The sequence below is a fragment of the Phoxinus phoxinus genome (genome assembly GCF_949152265.1).
Source record: "Phoxinus phoxinus genome assembly, chromosome: 3".
Taxonomy (NCBI): Eukaryota; Metazoa; Chordata; class Actinopteri; order Cypriniformes; family Leuciscidae; genus Phoxinus; species Phoxinus phoxinus.
In genome coordinates, this window is record NC_136878.1 from 2,041,407 (window position 1) to 2,059,498 (window position 18,092).

The following is an 18,092-nucleotide window of genomic DNA, read 5'->3' on the forward strand; positions in this document are numbered from 1 at the left end:
TAGATAAGCCCCAGACAAGTCTTTAGCACTACATCTAGCAACTGAACCAGCATCTCTACATATAACCAGACCTGAACACAAGCCGAAGGGAGCATATGAGGCAAGAATCCCCCGGCTTCCAAGAATAACCAGACTAATGAGATCAACAGAGGTTTTCTAACCACAATACAACCATACCATTCCCGCTCCGACAAGTAGCATGGGGATGGGGATCAACCCATTTACAAGGAGCATGATCCTACATTAGCTGAATACAGATTCCTCCTTAACACCTTAATGTGGAGAAAATATTTCCCTCAAAAAAAGAAAACCTTGAATAGGAATGAATGAATAGGATGTCGATCCCTCAACATCGAGAACCAACTTCAGAAAACGAAGTGAAACTAACACGTTCCTTCCTGTGCACTGTTACCTACAATTGATTGAAATGAATTGTACGGCTACTTTTTGAGAGGTAACTGAGAAAATTAAACTAGTGTTGTGTCATGTGAATACAGGGGCCATTCACACTGAAAAAGTTTTTCTGTCTCTTTTTGTTTTAATTAAACAATGTCTTTGACGACGACCAATTTTCTGTCGTCCTTCTGATGCCCAACACATTTTTTTAAACACCCTTCCATAAACGACAGGACTACAGTAAGAACAACAGAACAAGACGACAGATTAAGAGGACAGAAAGATGACAGTAAAGACGCTATAAACAGAGAACATACACATACACATACTAATTTATCTGAACAATTAGGCAATGAGGACAAATGTATAGTACGAAGCACAAAGAAGGCGACACATTTTTGGCACAAATGGAACCTCATACACGACAGCTAAAACATTCTATATAGTATGAATGTGTGTAGTATGAATACTACCTTCACCATGTTGTCATTATCATGTGACCTACCAGTGTAAGTTGCATCGCTTCACTGCCATTCACAAACCCTCTCCCTTGGCCTCATGGGATAGTAAAGTGTCCATCGCATGCATAGAATCTCGCCAGAAGTAGTAGGTCATCCAGGTACTTTTGACTACTCTTTTATGAGTTTTTTGTCACACAGTTTTTCACCTACTATATAGTTTCTGTTTCGTTTCATGAACTTTCTTATTGTTTCTATCAGTTGCCTGTTTCCCTTTGTTCCAGGTTCCCGCTCCTCGTTTGTTACTATGGTTTCTGATGAATGAGTTACCACCTGTTTGTCATTCAATCACCTTGTGTATTTAAGTTCCTCCTTTTCACTCAGTTGTTGTCTGGTATTGTTTGTGTATGCGTAAAACACTCTGTTACATTGCCTTCCTGCATTGGATCACCTTAGTTTGTTTTATCAAAGAACCTTTTTGTTTATTGAAACTTGTTTGAATGTTTTCATCATCTTCATCTGGACCAGATCGTGACAGAATACCAGACCCAAAAAGAATAGAGATTGCTTCCATAAACGTAGCCCAGATGGGGAATTCTCACCAGCCCCCAGGGGACACAAAGTTTATTTTTATTTTTTTACATCACGCTCATGGAGGGGTTCTAGGCCGGACTCGACAACGAGAGCCAGATGGTGATACAGAGAGAACTCCTGCTGGACGCTAGCTGAGTATATCAACTTGGACTAATGGGTGGAATGATCTTCTTTTACAGTGGGCGAGGTAGAAGAGGATCCTGCCGCCAACATCTAGCCCCCAGAGCCATGCCTATTGCAGAGATTAAGCCACAGCCCACTGCAGACCCCACCTCCGCTGGTTTCACTCGGCACATCCAATGGCTCTGCCATACAACCTGGATTAACCTTGGGACTTCTAGTCACCAGCTCTGCCATGGCATGGAGATTCCCTGGCTCTGCCTCATCACTCTGAGCCCTCTGCTCCACCTCAGACCGTCGACCAATCGGCTCCGCACTGGCTCCTTGTCTCTTTGGCTCTGCCCGTTACCGTTGGCCCTTCGGCTCCACCCGTCTCCCTCGTCCTACCGGCTCCCCCTGGGTCAGTTGTCCCCACACCATCGCCACGGTCTTCCGGGCATCTGCTGCACTCTTGCACTCCTGCATTCCTCCATGGGCTCTTCCACCGGCCACTCCTCCATGGGCTCTTCCACCGGCCACTCCTCCATGGGCTCTAGCACGGGCCACTCCTCTATGGGCTCTAACACCGGCCACTCCTCCATGGGCTCTAACACCGGCCACTCCTCCATGGGCTCTAACACCGGCCACTCCTCCATGGGCTCTTCCACCGGCCACTCCTCCATGGGCTCTTCCACCGGCCACTCCTCCATGGGCTCTAGCACGGGCCACTCCTCTATGGGCTCTAACACCGTCCACTCCTCCATGGGCTCTAACACCGTCCACTCCTCCATGGGCTCTAACACCGGCCACTCCTCCATGGGCTCTAACACCGTCCACTCCTCCATGGGCTCTAACACCGTCCACTCCTCCATGGGCTCTAACACCGGCCACTCCTCCATGGGCTCTAACACCGGCCACTCCTCCATGGGCTCTTCCACCGGCCACTCCTCCATGGGCTCTTCCACCGGCCACTCCTCCATGGGCTCTTCCACCGGCCACTCCTCCATGGGCTCTTCCACCGGCCACTCCTCCATGGGATCTTCCCCCGGTCACTCCTCCATGGGATCTTCCACCGGTCACTCCTCCATGGGCTCTTCCACCGGCCACTCCTCCATGGGCTCTTCCACCGGCCACTCCTCCATGGGCTCTAACACCGGCCACTCCGCCATGGGCTCTAACACCGGCCACTCCTCCATGGGCCACAACTCCATGGGCCACTCCTCCATGGTCTCTAACACCGGCCACTCCTCCATGGGCTCTTCCACCGGCCACTCCTCCATGGGCTCTTCCACCGGCCACTCCTCCATGGGCTCTAACACCGGCCACTCCTCCATGGGCTCTAACACCGGCCACTCCTCCATGGGCTCTTCCACCGGCCACTCCTCCATGGGCTCTAACACCGGCCACTCCGCCATGGGCTCTAACACCGGCCACTCCTCCATGGGCTCTAACACCGGCCACTCCTCCATGGGCCACAACTCCATGGGCCACTCCTCCATGGTCTCTAACACCGGCCACTCCTCCATGGGCTCTTCCACCGGCCACTCCTCCATGGGCTCTTCCACCGGCCACTCCTCCATGGGCTCTAACACCGGCCACTCCGCCATGGGCTCTAACACCGGCCACTCCGCCATGGGCTCTAACACCGGCCACTCCTCCATGGGCTCTAACACCGGCCACTCCTCCATGGGCCACAACTCCATGGGCCACTCCTCCATGGTCTCTAACACCGGCCACTCCTCCATGGGCTCTAACACCGGCCACTCCTCCATGGGCTCTTCCACCGGCCACTCCTCCATGGGCTCTTCCACCGGCCACTCCTCCATGGGCTCTAACACCGGCCACTCCTCCATGGGCCACTCCTCCATGGGCTCTAACACCGGCCACTCCTCCATGGGCTCTAACACCGGCCACTCCTCCATGAATGCTTCTACCATCTACTCCACCCTTGTCCCTTCATCTGACATCTCTGTCTTTTTCAAGGTCTTCACCAGCTCCTCATCCACCTCTACAGCCATCTCTGAGTTTGGGGTGGGGCTACCAATTTGTTTAACCAGTGGCTGATAGGGGGAGTATTTGAAACCTCCTAGACTTCAAATGAAAGTTTGAAGATCTGATAATTACTTTGAAAAGTATTTTCCTTTGGATCAGGTGCTTGTCTATAACATCAATCATTGTCTACAACAGCTGTCATTGTGAGAGAAGATTCTTGTGAAATGGATTGATTCTGACACACTCAGAGAGAAGGACGGTGGGCCTCCTCAAATACTGTATGTCCAAAATACTAGAAAAAAGGTAAACGTTATAAGATTAAACACTGGAACTCTAAATTGTCCAATCAGCATCCAAGTCCATAACTATCAGTTTTAAAATGAGCATTTGTGCTGTTTGATATCAAATGACCAGGACAAAACCTTATTTTAAGAGAACAGTTTATTAATTCATTAAAACAGAAACAAAGTATTACTTTTTTATTGGCAATCACAGTTGTAAATCAGTCTGTGTTGTGGTTGATTTGATTATTAATGATTCGCAATTTATTGCTTAATGAAAAGACTGAAGACATGCTTAATATGTTTAACATATTTATCAAAAAAGAAATATAATGATTGGCCTAAAGACCTTTTTCAGAGCAGTGCCAGGACGAATAAAAGCAAAGCTCTGGGAGACTTACAATGTTTTCAATGGTATCCGCTGTAAAAAGCTGTATAAAGGTCCTATGTCACTTATAATTTTCTGCAGCTCATGTTTTTTGACTAATGAAATTTCTTGGAAAGTTATTTTGCCGTTTTTCATCAGCAAAAACACATTAAATAACAGTACAACCCACTGAAGAGATGTATGTCTCCCTCACAGTCTCAATTTCATTCCCTTTAAAAATCGAAGATGGCGCTGCTGTGAATATTGTCTGATTGGCCTATTGCTCTGTTCACACAATAAATTCCGCCTTTCATTTTCATTCACATTCCAAAAATGTGTCGTCATTTAGTGTAACTGGAACAAGAATTTACCTTAAAAAAAAAACATTAAACCAAAAAGTGAGGACTTTGCCACATCATTTCAGAACACACCACACTCTGATATTTATTATTCATTATTTTGTGTCTTTTTTGGCCGTACGGCCAGATGAATCTGCTTCACCAGATTGACTTTGTTGTTTGTGATGTTTTTTCCAGCGATCTCCATCAGATCAGTGATCATCTCAGCGCTGTAAGGACCTTGAAAAGTGTGATATTTTTCCTTGCACTCCTCAAAATCATCTGAAGAAACATTAACACACTTAAATCAGAACATTGTATTGTTTTATTCAGGGCATTGTTAGATCATAACTTGCCTCCACAGTTGACCACATTAAAGAGAGGGATGTGTATCACGGTTGGAGTGTTTTGGCCTTTGAACACATAGAAGTCCTGCGGTTTTATTATGTCATTATTAGGAATGTTGACCTCAGGGAAAGGGATTTTTAGTTTCTTGCACGTCTCAGCAGCTTCCCTCACTGTCTGTAGTGGAAAAGCAGCTTGTTATTGTTTGATTAAAAAGGTTAGACTGTTTAAATTTAAGAAATTATTGTTTGAAATTGTCAGGATGAGAACCCCCCTCTGAGATAAATGGGAATGCTAATGGACAGCACACTTTGGGTATCATAATATGATTACATGAAAACCCATGCACTTATTTTTAAATGGTTTTCTTTTATCTGTTTAAATGATGTTGTCAGGTGTCTTGGTGGTTATGAATCGTACGAAGAGGAAACTACTAGAACAAGTCTTAAAGCGATAGTTCACCCAAAAATGATTTACTCACCCTGAAGCCATCCTAGGTGACATTCTTCTTTCAGACGAATACAATCGGAGTAAACTTTCGCGGCTCTTCAAAGCATTATAATGGGAGTGAATAGGCACAATTTTTTTGAAGTCCATACAAGTGCATCAATCCATCACAAAAGTCTCCCAAGCGGCTTCGAGGGGTTAATAAAGGCCTTCTGAAGCGAAGCGTTGTGTTGGTGTAAGAAAAATATCCATATTTAAAACTTTATCGACTTTATAACTAGCCTCCGGCAGACGGCCGTACACATCGACTTACGCCAAAAGACTAACCCTTGAACTTGACGCACAATGTAATGACAAACGCAGTTGCCCAGTCCTGTTTGTTTAAACCGCGAGAGACACATACATCGTCAAGTGTTTCTCTTTTGCGATAAGTCAAAGTACGGTCGATATATGGATATTTTTCTTACAAGAATGCAACACTTCGCTTCAGAAGGACTTTATTAACCCCCTCGGAGCCGTTTGGGGAACTTTTATGATGGAGAGATGCACTTGTATGGACTTAAAAAAAAATATTGCCCCTTCACTCCCATTATACTGCTTGGATGAGCCAGGACATTTTTTAATATAACTCCGATTGCATTCATCTGAAAGAAGGATGTCATATACACCTACTGTAGGATGGCTTTACGGTGAATAAATCATGGGCTCATTTTCATTTTTGTGTGAACTATCCCTTTAAATAATAATGCTCATGGCACGCAGGAGAACACAGGAAAATAAAGACATCAACCAAGTTAAAACTAAGACAACACGAGACAATGAACAGAGAAAACTGAGAGTTTAAATACACAGACAGAGTAACTACGAACAGATGAGGAAGTAATGAATAACAATGGAAACTAACATTCTCAGAGAACTAAAACAAAACATATTTCTAATTATCTGTTAATTTGTTTAAAATCCTGTACATTTTTGGTAAGTGTGAATTCTGGTGGTCACTATGAATGTCATGAGGAAAAAAGCAGCAAGATTATTTAACAAAAATCTCCTGTTGTGTTCTAGAAGAAACAAGTCACGGGTTTGGAACGACAAGAGAGGGAATTAATGATGATTTCTAGGGGATTCATTTCTTTAAATGAACTTCTATGAGTGAATTCTCTGTGCGTATACTACCGTGAAAGGATCATTATCGTCACTGAAATCCAGAGAAATGATGAGGTCGATGTCTCTCTCTTCTCTCAGCACTGAGAAGTAGGGTGAGTTGAGCAACAGTCCTCCATCTTCATAGTCTCTCGTCTCACTTTCCAGAAGAGTGGAGGGCACATCTTTATCTGAGAGATCACAGCATTATTATATTATTCATAATGAATTTCAAGTCATCTGTCGATGAGTTTCTGTTCTCACCTTTCATGTTGTGAAGAAAGTTATATTTCCTGCCCCAGATCCACTGAACAATGCAATCAAAAATACTCTTCCAAAGATCTGTAAAACAAATACAGTGGTTCTTATATTCAGTAAATATTCTGATGTTGTTTTAAATTCTGAATACAGTATGTTTTTAGTTGACTATTTTTGAAAGAAAAGGTTTTGATGCTTCATTATAGTTTCTTCAGATTTAAAGTACTTCATTGAATGTCTAATGGTTCGTCTGTGGCATCAGTCTGTTAAAACCGGTTTTGTTGAAGCTAATTTAAGCTTTATGGAAGCTTAGAGTAACGCACATTCGGTTTATGCATTAATCTGGCTAGAAAATCAATAAGTATAGTACATTATACAAATCAACACATTGTAAAGACAGTTCAACCTACCAGAAAAAGGCCAGAAATTACAGCAACGACTCAAATCATTACACACATCCTCAGTGTATTGTTTCATATACTGTTTTACAGCTTCTTTATCAGTGAGATTCAGTTTTTTCTTTTGAAAACTCAGCTGATGTTTGCCTTCAGAGATCTCTGTGAAAAAAGGGGAATATGATTGAGTTCTTGTTATCTGATGCAGATAAAAAACATTTTTTAAGAGTTTTTGTTGGCCAAAATGGATGTTTTTGCATATTAATTTATCCATATTAGTGGTTTCATCAATTAGCTTGTTTCAGTGTTGCAGAAAATCCATTAAACATACATTTTCTAGCACACTTTAGAAAAATCTTACCGTTCAGCTTAGTTCTGATGGATTCATCGAGAGCAGACGGATCGATGCCATTCAAAACAGAGAGATTCATGTCCACGAGATCCATGAGCACCTGGTGACATTTGTCTTCTGAACAAAACACATATTGAACAAACATGTGCTAAATTTCTTTCCATCCCCAAATTTATGACATTCAGATATCAGGTGTTTTCTGGTGATAATCATCATTATAGCTTACTATTATTTTTTATCTTTAAAGAGTTTTACAACTTTTTACAATCAGCAGATTTTCATGAACAGATTAGACACAAAAGATTGATCAACTTGATTGATCAAGAAATGCTTTACCTTTACTCATTTCCTCAAACATCCCTGTTTCGCTTTTAAGCAGGAAATTATGAAAGAAATCTGGGGGGGGGGGGGGGGGGGGATTAAATGGAATTAAGGTTCACATGATAATGAAATGACTGTCGACTTTAGACAGAACTAAATCCTGAGAAGAAATTAAGTTGCACCTTTTATTAGTTCCCAGAGGAATTTCTTATCCTCGTCTCCATCGGCTAAAACGCTGCCGCACAGAGCTGCAGAAAAATAAAATTAAGTTTAAAAGTGTTTACAATAAACAAAAATGTATCATTGTATCATGTATCATCAAACAGTCTGATGCATAAAGTTATCATTTAAGCTCTTATTGTTAAGTAGCTTATTGTATTTCTTATTGTGAAATTGCTTTTTAAATGATTTTTAACATTTCTAACTGTAATGTTTATATTTCAGTTTTGACAGCCCTGATCTCCAGATCAATATACATCCCAGAGACTATTGATCAATTTTGGACTATTCTCTAATTCAGGTCAATGTACAATAGACAATCTGTAGAAGTTGATAATATAAATATGAATAAACTCTCCTTTAAAACAGAGATTGTTACCTTGCAGGTACAGCATGTCAATCTCAGGTTGGTTCTTGATCTTACGGCCATTTTCAAACTTGCTGCCAAAGCTGGATGTCTCCACAAACGCTCCAGTGAGGGAATAACCGGCTTCATATGGAGTGAACTCAAACCAGGGGTCTGCAGACAGAAATAATAGATTACTGTCGTAACCCCAGTTCTCTGAAACATCGAGTGGAGAGATCCACCTATGGGAAGGGTATACGTACCTGACCTCAGCAGAAGTATCCAATTGCACCAAGTCTAGCTAGACAGACAGAAGCGTGCAGCCAATGCCAGGTAAGGCCCCGCCCCCTTACCTGAGGGCATATAAAGCCTGCATGCACTACTGTTCTCCAGTAAGTATATTCGCTTCTCGTGCTGCAAGAGAACCGGGGTTACGACACCTATGGTAGAGACATGGACAGCTCCCCAATTTCCCAATACACTCACATTGAGGTTCTGTAAGCCAGAGAAAAGGACGGTTGCCCCAGGGAGGCGGTGCCTGACACGTCCCATAACATGGACCTGCAATCCTGACGTACACACATAACTCTTGTGCACATGCAGGACGTGAAACTTGTACGTGGCACACACACGAAAATAATCCCAGCAACATATGCTTATGTGATTTATGTTTGGTGACAGGAATGTGCGCTTTTAATCGGAAAAGAAAAAGGAGGGTCGCAGGGAAGGGCTAAGAAGACCCCAGCACCAAAACAGGATGTGCTACCGAGGTTGTGGTGACATCCAGCCGGTAGTAACACACAGAGGTATGAAGAGAAGCCCAACTGGCAGCAGAGCAGATGTCCTGCAATGACACTCTCCTAAACAAAGCCCCTTGTGGAATGAGCTGTGATGTCCCCTGGGGGCTGCACTCCCTTCAATTCAAATGCCAAAGCTATAGCATCCACAAGCCAATGTGAGAGGCGTTGCTTAGATATGGGACTCCCTCTGTGAGGGGGCACCCATGAAATAAAGAGCTGGTCGCTCTTCCGGAAAGCACTGGTCCTGGCCATATATGTCTGTATAGGACACAGAGCCTCTGATCCTCCATGGAGGAAAAAGGTGGAGGGTGAAAAGCGGACAATTCCAACAATTCCTCCGATGTGAACGCAGGGAAGCATTTAGGCATGAAAGCCGGATTTTAAGGAAAACCTTATCTGCACTAAGAGAGAATTTTGTGCACGAGGAATGAACCGAGAGTGCATGCAGCTCACGGACACGTTTAGCTGACGCCAAGGCTTCTTAAAAGACAGCAGCTTTAGGGAAATACTTCCCAGAGGCTCAAAAGGATATTGAGACAGAGCCTCCAGCTCCATGGAGAGCTCCCACTCAGGAACAACTCAGAAACAAACAAAAATGACGAGACACTTATCTCACGAGACGCGAGATTGGATTCACGAGAACGAGATGAGACAAGATTTTTGCACAATATTTTATAGAAATCCCCAATGACAAAGTTCATGACTAGAAAAATAGTCTGCAGGTGCATTTTGAAATCTTTTAACTAATAATCTTCTCATAAATGTCATTTCAGTTCTACTTTATGAGTATTAATTATCATATGCATTGAAAAACAACAGTATACAAGCACTGTAAAAGGTTTTGCCACAAACTTAACTGACTGGCTTTTCTCCTGTATGATTTCACATGATTCTCTTCAGACCTTACTGTACATGAGCTTCAGAACTTCTGACTGAGGCTGTGTTTGACATCCTGATTGAAATCCTTTCCACAAATTTAACATAGAAATAAAAACAAAACAAAAATAAATAACAGTTTTCTCTTAATCTTATTAAGTGCAAACAATAAGTGCAAGTAATCAAAGAAAAAGGCCTACTGTAGCGCACAGACTCTTTATAATTGTAGTGAAATTTCTGTTTTATTTGCACCGGTAGTTATAGGGTTAAGGCGATGAGTTCGGAAAAAGGCCAGATAGAGAGAAACGAGCGAGTGAGTTATGCTGGTGCGTTTGTGTACAGTTCTTGCGAATAAAAGTGAATATTCAAAGTGAATATTGGCAGTAAAATCCCAATGGTTTGCAGCCGTGACAGAGGGAACGAGCGAGACAAAAGGCGGACAGCCTAATGTGGGCGGCTTGCAGGATGACACGGCTGAAGTGGAGAGCGAGACAATCACGTCCGGCGGAGGATGATCTGAATGACATGTCCTCCTGGAGATGCCCTCAGGTAAGGGGGCGGGGTCTTACCTGGCATTGGCTGCACGCTTCTGTCTGTCTAGCCAGACTTGGTGCAATTGGATACTTCTGCAGAGGTCAGGTACGGATGATCTTCCCATAGGTGGATCTCGAACACGAGATGAAAGAGAACATCTATATAACAGCTGAAACAAACACATTAAGTCTGTCTGTCTTTCTCACACACACACACACACACAGACCTCCATCTTTGTTCTGTTTGCATTGCTTGTCGATCGCTGTGTAGATGGGAAACGGGTCTTTTCTCTTCTGGTCCCACTGATCTGAGAGTGTGTGTTCGTCTATCTGAAGAGAATAATTTCTTTGCATTTAATGAGCTAATATAATATTTAAAATATTTTTACTTTAATTATATTCATTATTAAATGTATTAATTATAATTAAATATATACATAAACCGCTGTGTTCTCTCATTTACACAGCTTTAACCAGCTGATGTCACTGCGTGTTATTATGGTTTGCCCTGCTAATAATTATGAGAAAGTTACTTACAAAATCATATCTAGGGCCCTATCTTGCACCCAGCGCAATTGACTTTGTACACCGACGCATGTATCATTCCTATTTTGCACCCGCGCACAGCGACTTTTCCCTCCACAGACGTAAATTAGGGAATGAACTTGCGCTCGGGGGGGCGGTTCAGTGAAAAGAGGAGTGTGTTCCGGCGCAAACGTTCCCTGGTGATATTTTGCAGTTTTAAAAAGCAATTCCGCCACTGACCAGGAAAAACCGAGTCTAAAGACAGTGGCGCGTTGCGTGATAGTGCTACAGTATTTTAAGGGGGCATGCAACGCACACACACTTTGATTCTCTAATCTAAACAGACGCAGCAGTTTTCATTTTTGCAAATCATTATTACAAGGAAAAATATTAACACACGAGGGAAATCATTGTTGTGTCCATGAAGATGTGAAAAAAATAGGCATAAATCTAGATACACATTTACCCAAATTATTATACGCCTGTTTAACCGAAGCTAATGTGTGTGTGTTTCTCCATCATCCCCAATGTCACTTCTCTGTGTTTTACGGCCCTGACGAGAACGTCGGTCTCCTCGGCTGTGAATCGCTCCTGGCGTGCGCCGGCAAACCCGCCGTTATAATAGCAATCCGCCGTGGAACAAGTGCGCCGGCTCTTAAAGGGAATGTGAGAGGACGCTCTGATTGGTTTATTTCACGTTACGCCCAAACCACACCTATGAATAATGAAGCGACTTCAGACCGACACATGTTAGATTTGCGTCGGGCGCAGGAGTCGTTTATCCAGCCGGTATAATAGCGACATCGCCCGGGATCCGCCCACAAAGCTACTTGCGTTTCGCGTTTGATACTTGCGTTTCAGAGCGCAAAAATAGGGCCCCTAGTGTGTCGTACATTTCAATAACCTACTAAAAAAAATTTTTGACTGAATGTGAGAAGCTCATTAAGATCATACAGGATTGTATTATGAATAGTTACAGACCTCTTTCACATAATTTGTAATGAACATCGTTGCCCAGACGTCAGTCAAGCTGAATATGTCTTTATGGTAATATTTCTTCAGTTTGTCATAAGCATCTCCCCAACTGACGGCAGGACCGTTGAGTCTCTGGATGATCTTTTCTTCCACAGTCTCTAGTTTGGTGGACCAGTCTGACTCCTGATATAAGGAGGCCATACACCTTCAGAGGAACAACATATGCTCTCATTAATGGCATTCAACCCGTGTGTGTGTGTGTGTGTGTGTGTGTGTGTGTGTGTGTGTGTGTGTGTGTGTGTGTGTGTGTGTGTGTGTGTGTGTGTGTGTGTGTGTGTACCAGGTGGATCCAGAGACTCCGCTCAGGTAAAGCACACAGTCCAGAAGACCTGCTTTCTGGAGTTGATCCAGGGATCCCAGCAAACCCACCATGGCCCTTTCTCCTCCTCCAGATCCCAGTAATGCAATGTTTGGCACCTCATTCTGAAACACACACAGTTTGACTTCACAAACATTTGAGGTTGATCATTTACAACATAATTTCTAAGAAAAATTGATAGCCAGACAGATATAAAGTAACCTATACAATTAGGTTTTACCTCACTGCAGTGTATCTTAACTTTCTTCAGACTTTGTAGAACATCTTTTCTTCTATTGTCTACAAACTCCTCCTCGTTTTTATTCAGAGAGTGTCCGATTCTCACTGAACCACTGCGGAGACAGACAGACCAGTGCTGAGTTTAACATACTGCTATTTCATATATTTTGATTTTAGAATTTAAATACATTAAAGTCTTAATAAAAAGCAGAATTACCTTTCCTGGGGTTTGGATCCACTCATCTATAGTTGACATTAAAGTTAAAATCTATAATTCCAAAACTAATAAATCTTTTGAAAATGATCATCTATATAATTCTGTTGATCAAAATTTGTTATACCTCAAATGTAAATTATTAAGCGTGTGTTTTTGTTTTTTAATGTAAGTTGCTAACAGTGGAAGTTATAGTGTTTAATAGTTTGCGTCAGGCCACTGGTTTTGGCGAAGCTTTAATTAAGAATCAAAGCATTAAAGTCTAGATTCATTCATACTTCTGTTATCACTTATAATAACATTAAGCCTATTAATGTCTTTGTTGTAAAAGCTTTAAAACATGCACTCACTGTTCCTGTACAGTCTTGTAAAAATCTGTAATAGATAAAATCAGACACAGATTAAATAAAATTAAAACTTAAATACACAAGCAAAAATACTTTTTTGGATGGTTTTGTTGTGTCATGGAGACATTACCTTTGCATCTAAATAAGCTAGAGAGAGAGAGTGTGTGAAAAGTGTTGTAAGAGAGTTTATTTTCGAAAACACATGCCCATATTGATGAAGAAACTCCTGTAAGCTCATTCACATATAGACACACATAAGCTAGTAATGCATATAAAATACATATAAAATTAATTTCATATATAATGATTTTACTTGCTTGTACATTCAAATTGATATTTTACAAGTAGGCTATATTGATTTTGATTTGATTTTGTTTAGTTCTGCTGCCTACCAATCCTTTCTTCAGTTTCGGATAAAGCCGGTTTGTGTAATTTTCATTTTTGTGTAATTTTCGGTTTTGTGTAATTTTCATTTCCCATTGGAAACTATCCCAGTCGGTTGAGTATTCATGAAATGCATGATACTCCCCCTGTTGTGGGCTTGTCCTCGAGACAGTGCGCAAACGAGTGGAACTGAAAGTATTAGTGCAGGAAAACTGTAGTTCCCTTTCTGTCAGTCATGTTCGGCATGGTGTCGAACAGACACTCAGGGGGTCATTCTTGGGAGCCCCAATCACCCCTGACAGTATCAGGAAAAGGCCAATGGAATTGGTGTGTGTAATTTGCATGCCAAGCCACACCCCCGGACATACACATGCACACATTGCATGACCTTATACAAAAGAAAGAATCGCCGACTTCTGTCTGGTCCACAAACTACGTTTCACAACTAAACACACGAGAAGTGATAAGGAAATAACGCACAATCATCAATGCGTGAGACCCGAGTTCTCGCGCAAGACTGAAATTGTTATTAAAAATGATAGTCCGCAAGAAGCTTGCGATCCAAATTGACTGTGTGCTGATTTTGCAACGAAAGGAAGAAAAAGAAAGAAACATATGCAGAAGGAAATGGTTGGGGAGACGCGGGGAGCAAGGACTGTGTGTTCTGCAAAGAGAGTTGGGGTAAATCAATCATTTTGCAATGTGCTGCTGTTGCTGCTGGTCAAGCAAATGTTTGTGCTTTATTTCTGTTTGATATGATTGTAAATATATCTATTAAAATACTGATATTCTGGTCTACAACTCCTCCCCGAACACCTTGCTGCCCTGTAGGTCTCATTGGCTGTAGGTCACTGATGTAGTTTTTAGTCAGAACACATTTCACACAGCAGGATTTTCAAGGTCCAGATTTTTAGCATGCCAAATATCTCACGGGCGTCAGCGACTCATCTGCGATTCTCTCAAATCACGTCTTTGATAATTCACACTGCGTGATCATCACTCGTGTGAACGAGCACCGATTTGCCTATGATTTCGGGCATTTGTTGGCGAGCTCGCAAAACCTGTTGCCTAGTGAAAATCTGGGCTAAAATCATGCAGTGTGAACTCAGCATAAGACATGGAAAGTGCAGTTCTCAGGCAAAACACGCTTCGCTGGTTCCTCCGTCCTCATTACCTTCGATGGTGGGGTGGTGTGGTGGTTCTGGGACGTTCCACAGGTTGAGCATGTGATTGAGGTGCATTTATGCCCGCAAAACGACGGCAACTGCAGGAATTGGCCAAGGCTCCTGTCCAAAGCATGTAAGTTTATCTCATCTCTGGAGTTTACACTGCTCCTGACCTAGCCACCTCCACCAACCTGCTGTACACCAGGCCAAAGCGTTGAAAGACCTGCACAAGGATAGTCCTGACCCAGAGCTACTGCAGGATCTGCGTTCGGCAACCGACTATGAAGGTTACGGCACAGGCTCTGGGTCGGGCAATATCCACGTTAGTGGTCCAGGAGCGCCACCTGTGGCTTAACCTTGCATTGACGAAGGTAGTCAAAGAAGGATCGGTTTCTTGACACCCACATCACCCAAGGTGGCGACACTTTTGGGGACTTCACTCAACAGTTTTCAACTGTAAAGAAACAGAAGGAGGCCATAAAACACATCTTGCCTCGCCGCGGTTTTGCTTCCAATGAAGCCAGAGACCTGAGTCCTCATCAAGGTGGTCTATGCTCCCGTCATATGTCGCAACTCGCCTGCCATCTCCTCCTCTGGAGTCAAAAGCATCTAAGGTCGCTTCGCACCATTCACATCCCGGGCCTGCACAATCGTGCAGCCGACGAGCTTTCACGACAGCCTGCGCTTCTGGAAGAGTGGAGACTCCACCCCCAGACGGTCCAGCTGATTTGGAGACGCTTCGGAGCCGCACTTGTAGACCTGTTAACCTCTCCGGCCACGTCCCACTGCAAGTTGCTTTACTCCCTGACCGAGGGGAGCTGCTGTCCTGCCCTTGGATGAGTTCAAGCAGAAATGAACTCTTTTTGAGGAAACAGCAGAAGAATCTGCACACGGCCCTCCAGCTCACACCATCTCCGGTTCGTTTCACCGAACGTTTGGGGGATTAACAGAGGCTGAGACCGACTGCCGAGACCTGCTGGGCACAATTGTCGACAGGGTCGCTGAAAAGGCCACCTTGTGAGATGGGAGCATCGAGAAAGCGCACTTCGTCGACATCTCGAACCCCTAGCAAGGATTAGCCAGGGGGCGCTTCAGGACCACCATATCACAGGAGGCCCGTGGGGGTTTGTACTTGAGTGGCTAATAGCCGGTTGTCTGCTGTCTGTTATCGCCACGCTGGGGCGGAGTGGGACCAAAAAATCTACCGGGAAATTTCGTAGACCACCGGCCCTTGTGGGAGGTGGGAGAGGTATATTTTATTAAGTTGTCAGGCGTAATTTGCAGGTGAGTCATGTCCCCACAACTTTTTCTCAGGATCGATATTGTCCCCCACCACTTTTTGAAACATTGAGGCACGGATGTACCCAATACAAATAAATAAAACATCTCCAGTTAACTAGCAGAGCATTCATTTAATTCGCTATTAAATAAGAGATCTAGCGCTAAAATCGGTTGTTTTTTAAATCAGCTGAGCGCTCGTTGCCGCTGCTATCAGTGTCATGGATACAGTGTTCTCTTGTGGCTCGCGCACAGTCTTCACTCAGATGCGCTCTTCAATCTTTCCGTTGCGGAGACTCTCTAATCGTTCCGGTGAAATCACAAAAATAATGCACACAAACGTGTCCCTGCATGATATAGACTGTAACCACTGATATTTGGTTTTGAAGAGAGAGAGAGAAAAAACTATACGAGTCACGTCATCTCAGGTAATCCCAGCGCTGAACTTGGCATCTCTGCCGTGTTTGTGCTTTTTTCTGGATTATTTCATACAATTATCAAATAGTATGGCTTGCTGTGCGGTTAATTATACTAACAGACCCTCCAAGAAGTCTGGGCTCCATTTTTTCTGTGAGTGACATTCTAATATAATTTTATTTATTAATTTATTTAAAATATTTGTTTTATTATTTCAAATTTTATTTACATTTAAATCATTATATGCAGTTTTAGTTAAAGGTTTGCTAGAGTTTATGAATATTGTTATTCATGTGCTACTTTAAACACTATTCTTGCTATAGCAAAAGCTATTCTTGTTAAACACAATAAAGAGTTAATGCTTGGTGGTAGCAGTAATACTGTATATAAACTTATGCTTCTTGGCTTATATAACTTACAAATGTATTATTTTACTTATTTTATTTGATGTTAAATAACACCCCAATTTCCCTGGTCTGGCCTTCAGATCTTCCTCTAAATTTTTAGCCCCCACTTTTGAAGCAACTTAGAAAAAGATACAGAAGATTTTAAGCTACTACCAAATATCAATATACGCTGTTCTTATTGAATGACCATAATTTGACATTTGAGCATTATTATAGATCTTATATTAGAATAGACTATTTCAGTATTTATTTTGTGGAAGTTTTTGTAAACATTTGCACAGTTGCACAGGCAAGGAACATCTACAAATGAAACTATAGCAAAAACTTCCTCAGATTCGTAGGCTAAGCCAAGTCTTCTGCACATTTATACAAGTTATTTAGTGTAATTAATGGTTAAATGAGAGATACTTACCTTCCAGTAAATAAATTCGTCCTTAGAATCCAACAAATCCAGTGGAAAACTGGACTTTGAATTTAGGGTAGTGTGATATAAATGTTACGATATAACATTTACTGTCGTCTCACAGAAAGAAGTTCCCTGTTTTGAATTGTGTAAGATGTTATGAAATATGCTGTCAAATTCCCCAACACAATGTGGTTATGCACATGCTCAAAAACATCCCCTTTAAAGAGAGATCAGTGTCAATGAGACCAAATCTCAGCTCGCTTTAGAGAGAACTTCCCAAATTAAATGAATGAAAGAAATGAATGATTGCAGCACAGCATTAGTCATACAAAAGAATAAAGCAAAATCCCTATACTTGGCAATTGGCATATGTGTATTTGTGAATTAGTATACCGGACGGTGTATCTTTGACTACGGTCACATTTGGCCATGTGGACTTGAAGAAAATAAACTCTCTTAAAACATTTCTTGGTAACACTTTACGATACGGGTGCACTAATATGCATGTATTCATGCTTAACTAATGCACAGATTATCATGTGTTTATGTCATAATGTGTTAATTCCTTAATAACATATTTTATAAACTAATAGTGTAAATTAATGTGTTAATTATCGCAGTGGGTTGAAGCCATGTACTTCAACTTCGAATTGTCTGCTTTAATTAATCATTAGCTAATGATTTGCAAATGTATCATTATATTATGACTTTACTCGTTGAGGCACATGACTATTAACTCATTGTTAAGTAATGTGTAATTTTGGTAAATTTCAATATGTTGTCACGTAACGGTGAGGATGCAAATGCAAGTAAAAAAC

The 18,092-nt window shown here is 42.2% G+C and overlaps 1 protein-coding gene across 1 annotated transcript; it reads right to left on the reverse strand.

Annotated features, from left to right (window-relative positions):
- Positions 1 to 3,969: 3,969 nt before the first annotated feature.
- Positions 3,970 to 13,021, reverse strand: LOC306995647 (cytosolic phospholipase A2 gamma-like). Its single transcript, XM_079607434.1, has 14 exons — positions 12,873 to 13,021; positions 12,657 to 12,768; positions 12,398 to 12,540; positions 12,064 to 12,262; positions 10,785 to 10,887; positions 8,382 to 8,522; positions 7,966 to 8,031; positions 7,799 to 7,858; positions 7,472 to 7,579; positions 7,126 to 7,272; positions 6,722 to 6,799; positions 6,491 to 6,648; positions 4,882 to 5,047; positions 3,970 to 4,807 (listed from the first exon to the last, which is right to left on the reverse strand). The coding sequence occupies exons 1-14, from the start codon at positions 12,896 to 12,898 to the stop codon at positions 4,635 to 4,637; spliced, it is 1,680 nt and encodes a 559-aa protein (XP_079463560.1). The 5' UTR covers positions 12,899 to 13,021; the 3' UTR covers positions 3,970 to 4,634.
- Positions 13,022 to 18,092: the final 5,071 nt, after the last annotated feature.

Bases quoted from the DNA above. Each gene is read 5' to 3' on its own strand.
- LOC306995647 (XM_079607434.1), bottom strand. From the start codon at position 12,898: ATGAGTGGATCCAAACCCCAGGAAAG. The intron at 10,888-12,063 runs GTCTGTAACTAT...TATTCTCTTCAG, and splicing joins TTACAAATTATGTGAAAGAG to ATAGACGAACACACACTCTC. The intron at 6,649-6,721 runs GTGAGAACAGAA...GTGATCTCTCAG, and splicing joins CTTTCTTCACAACATGAAAG to ATAAAGATGTGCCCTCCACT.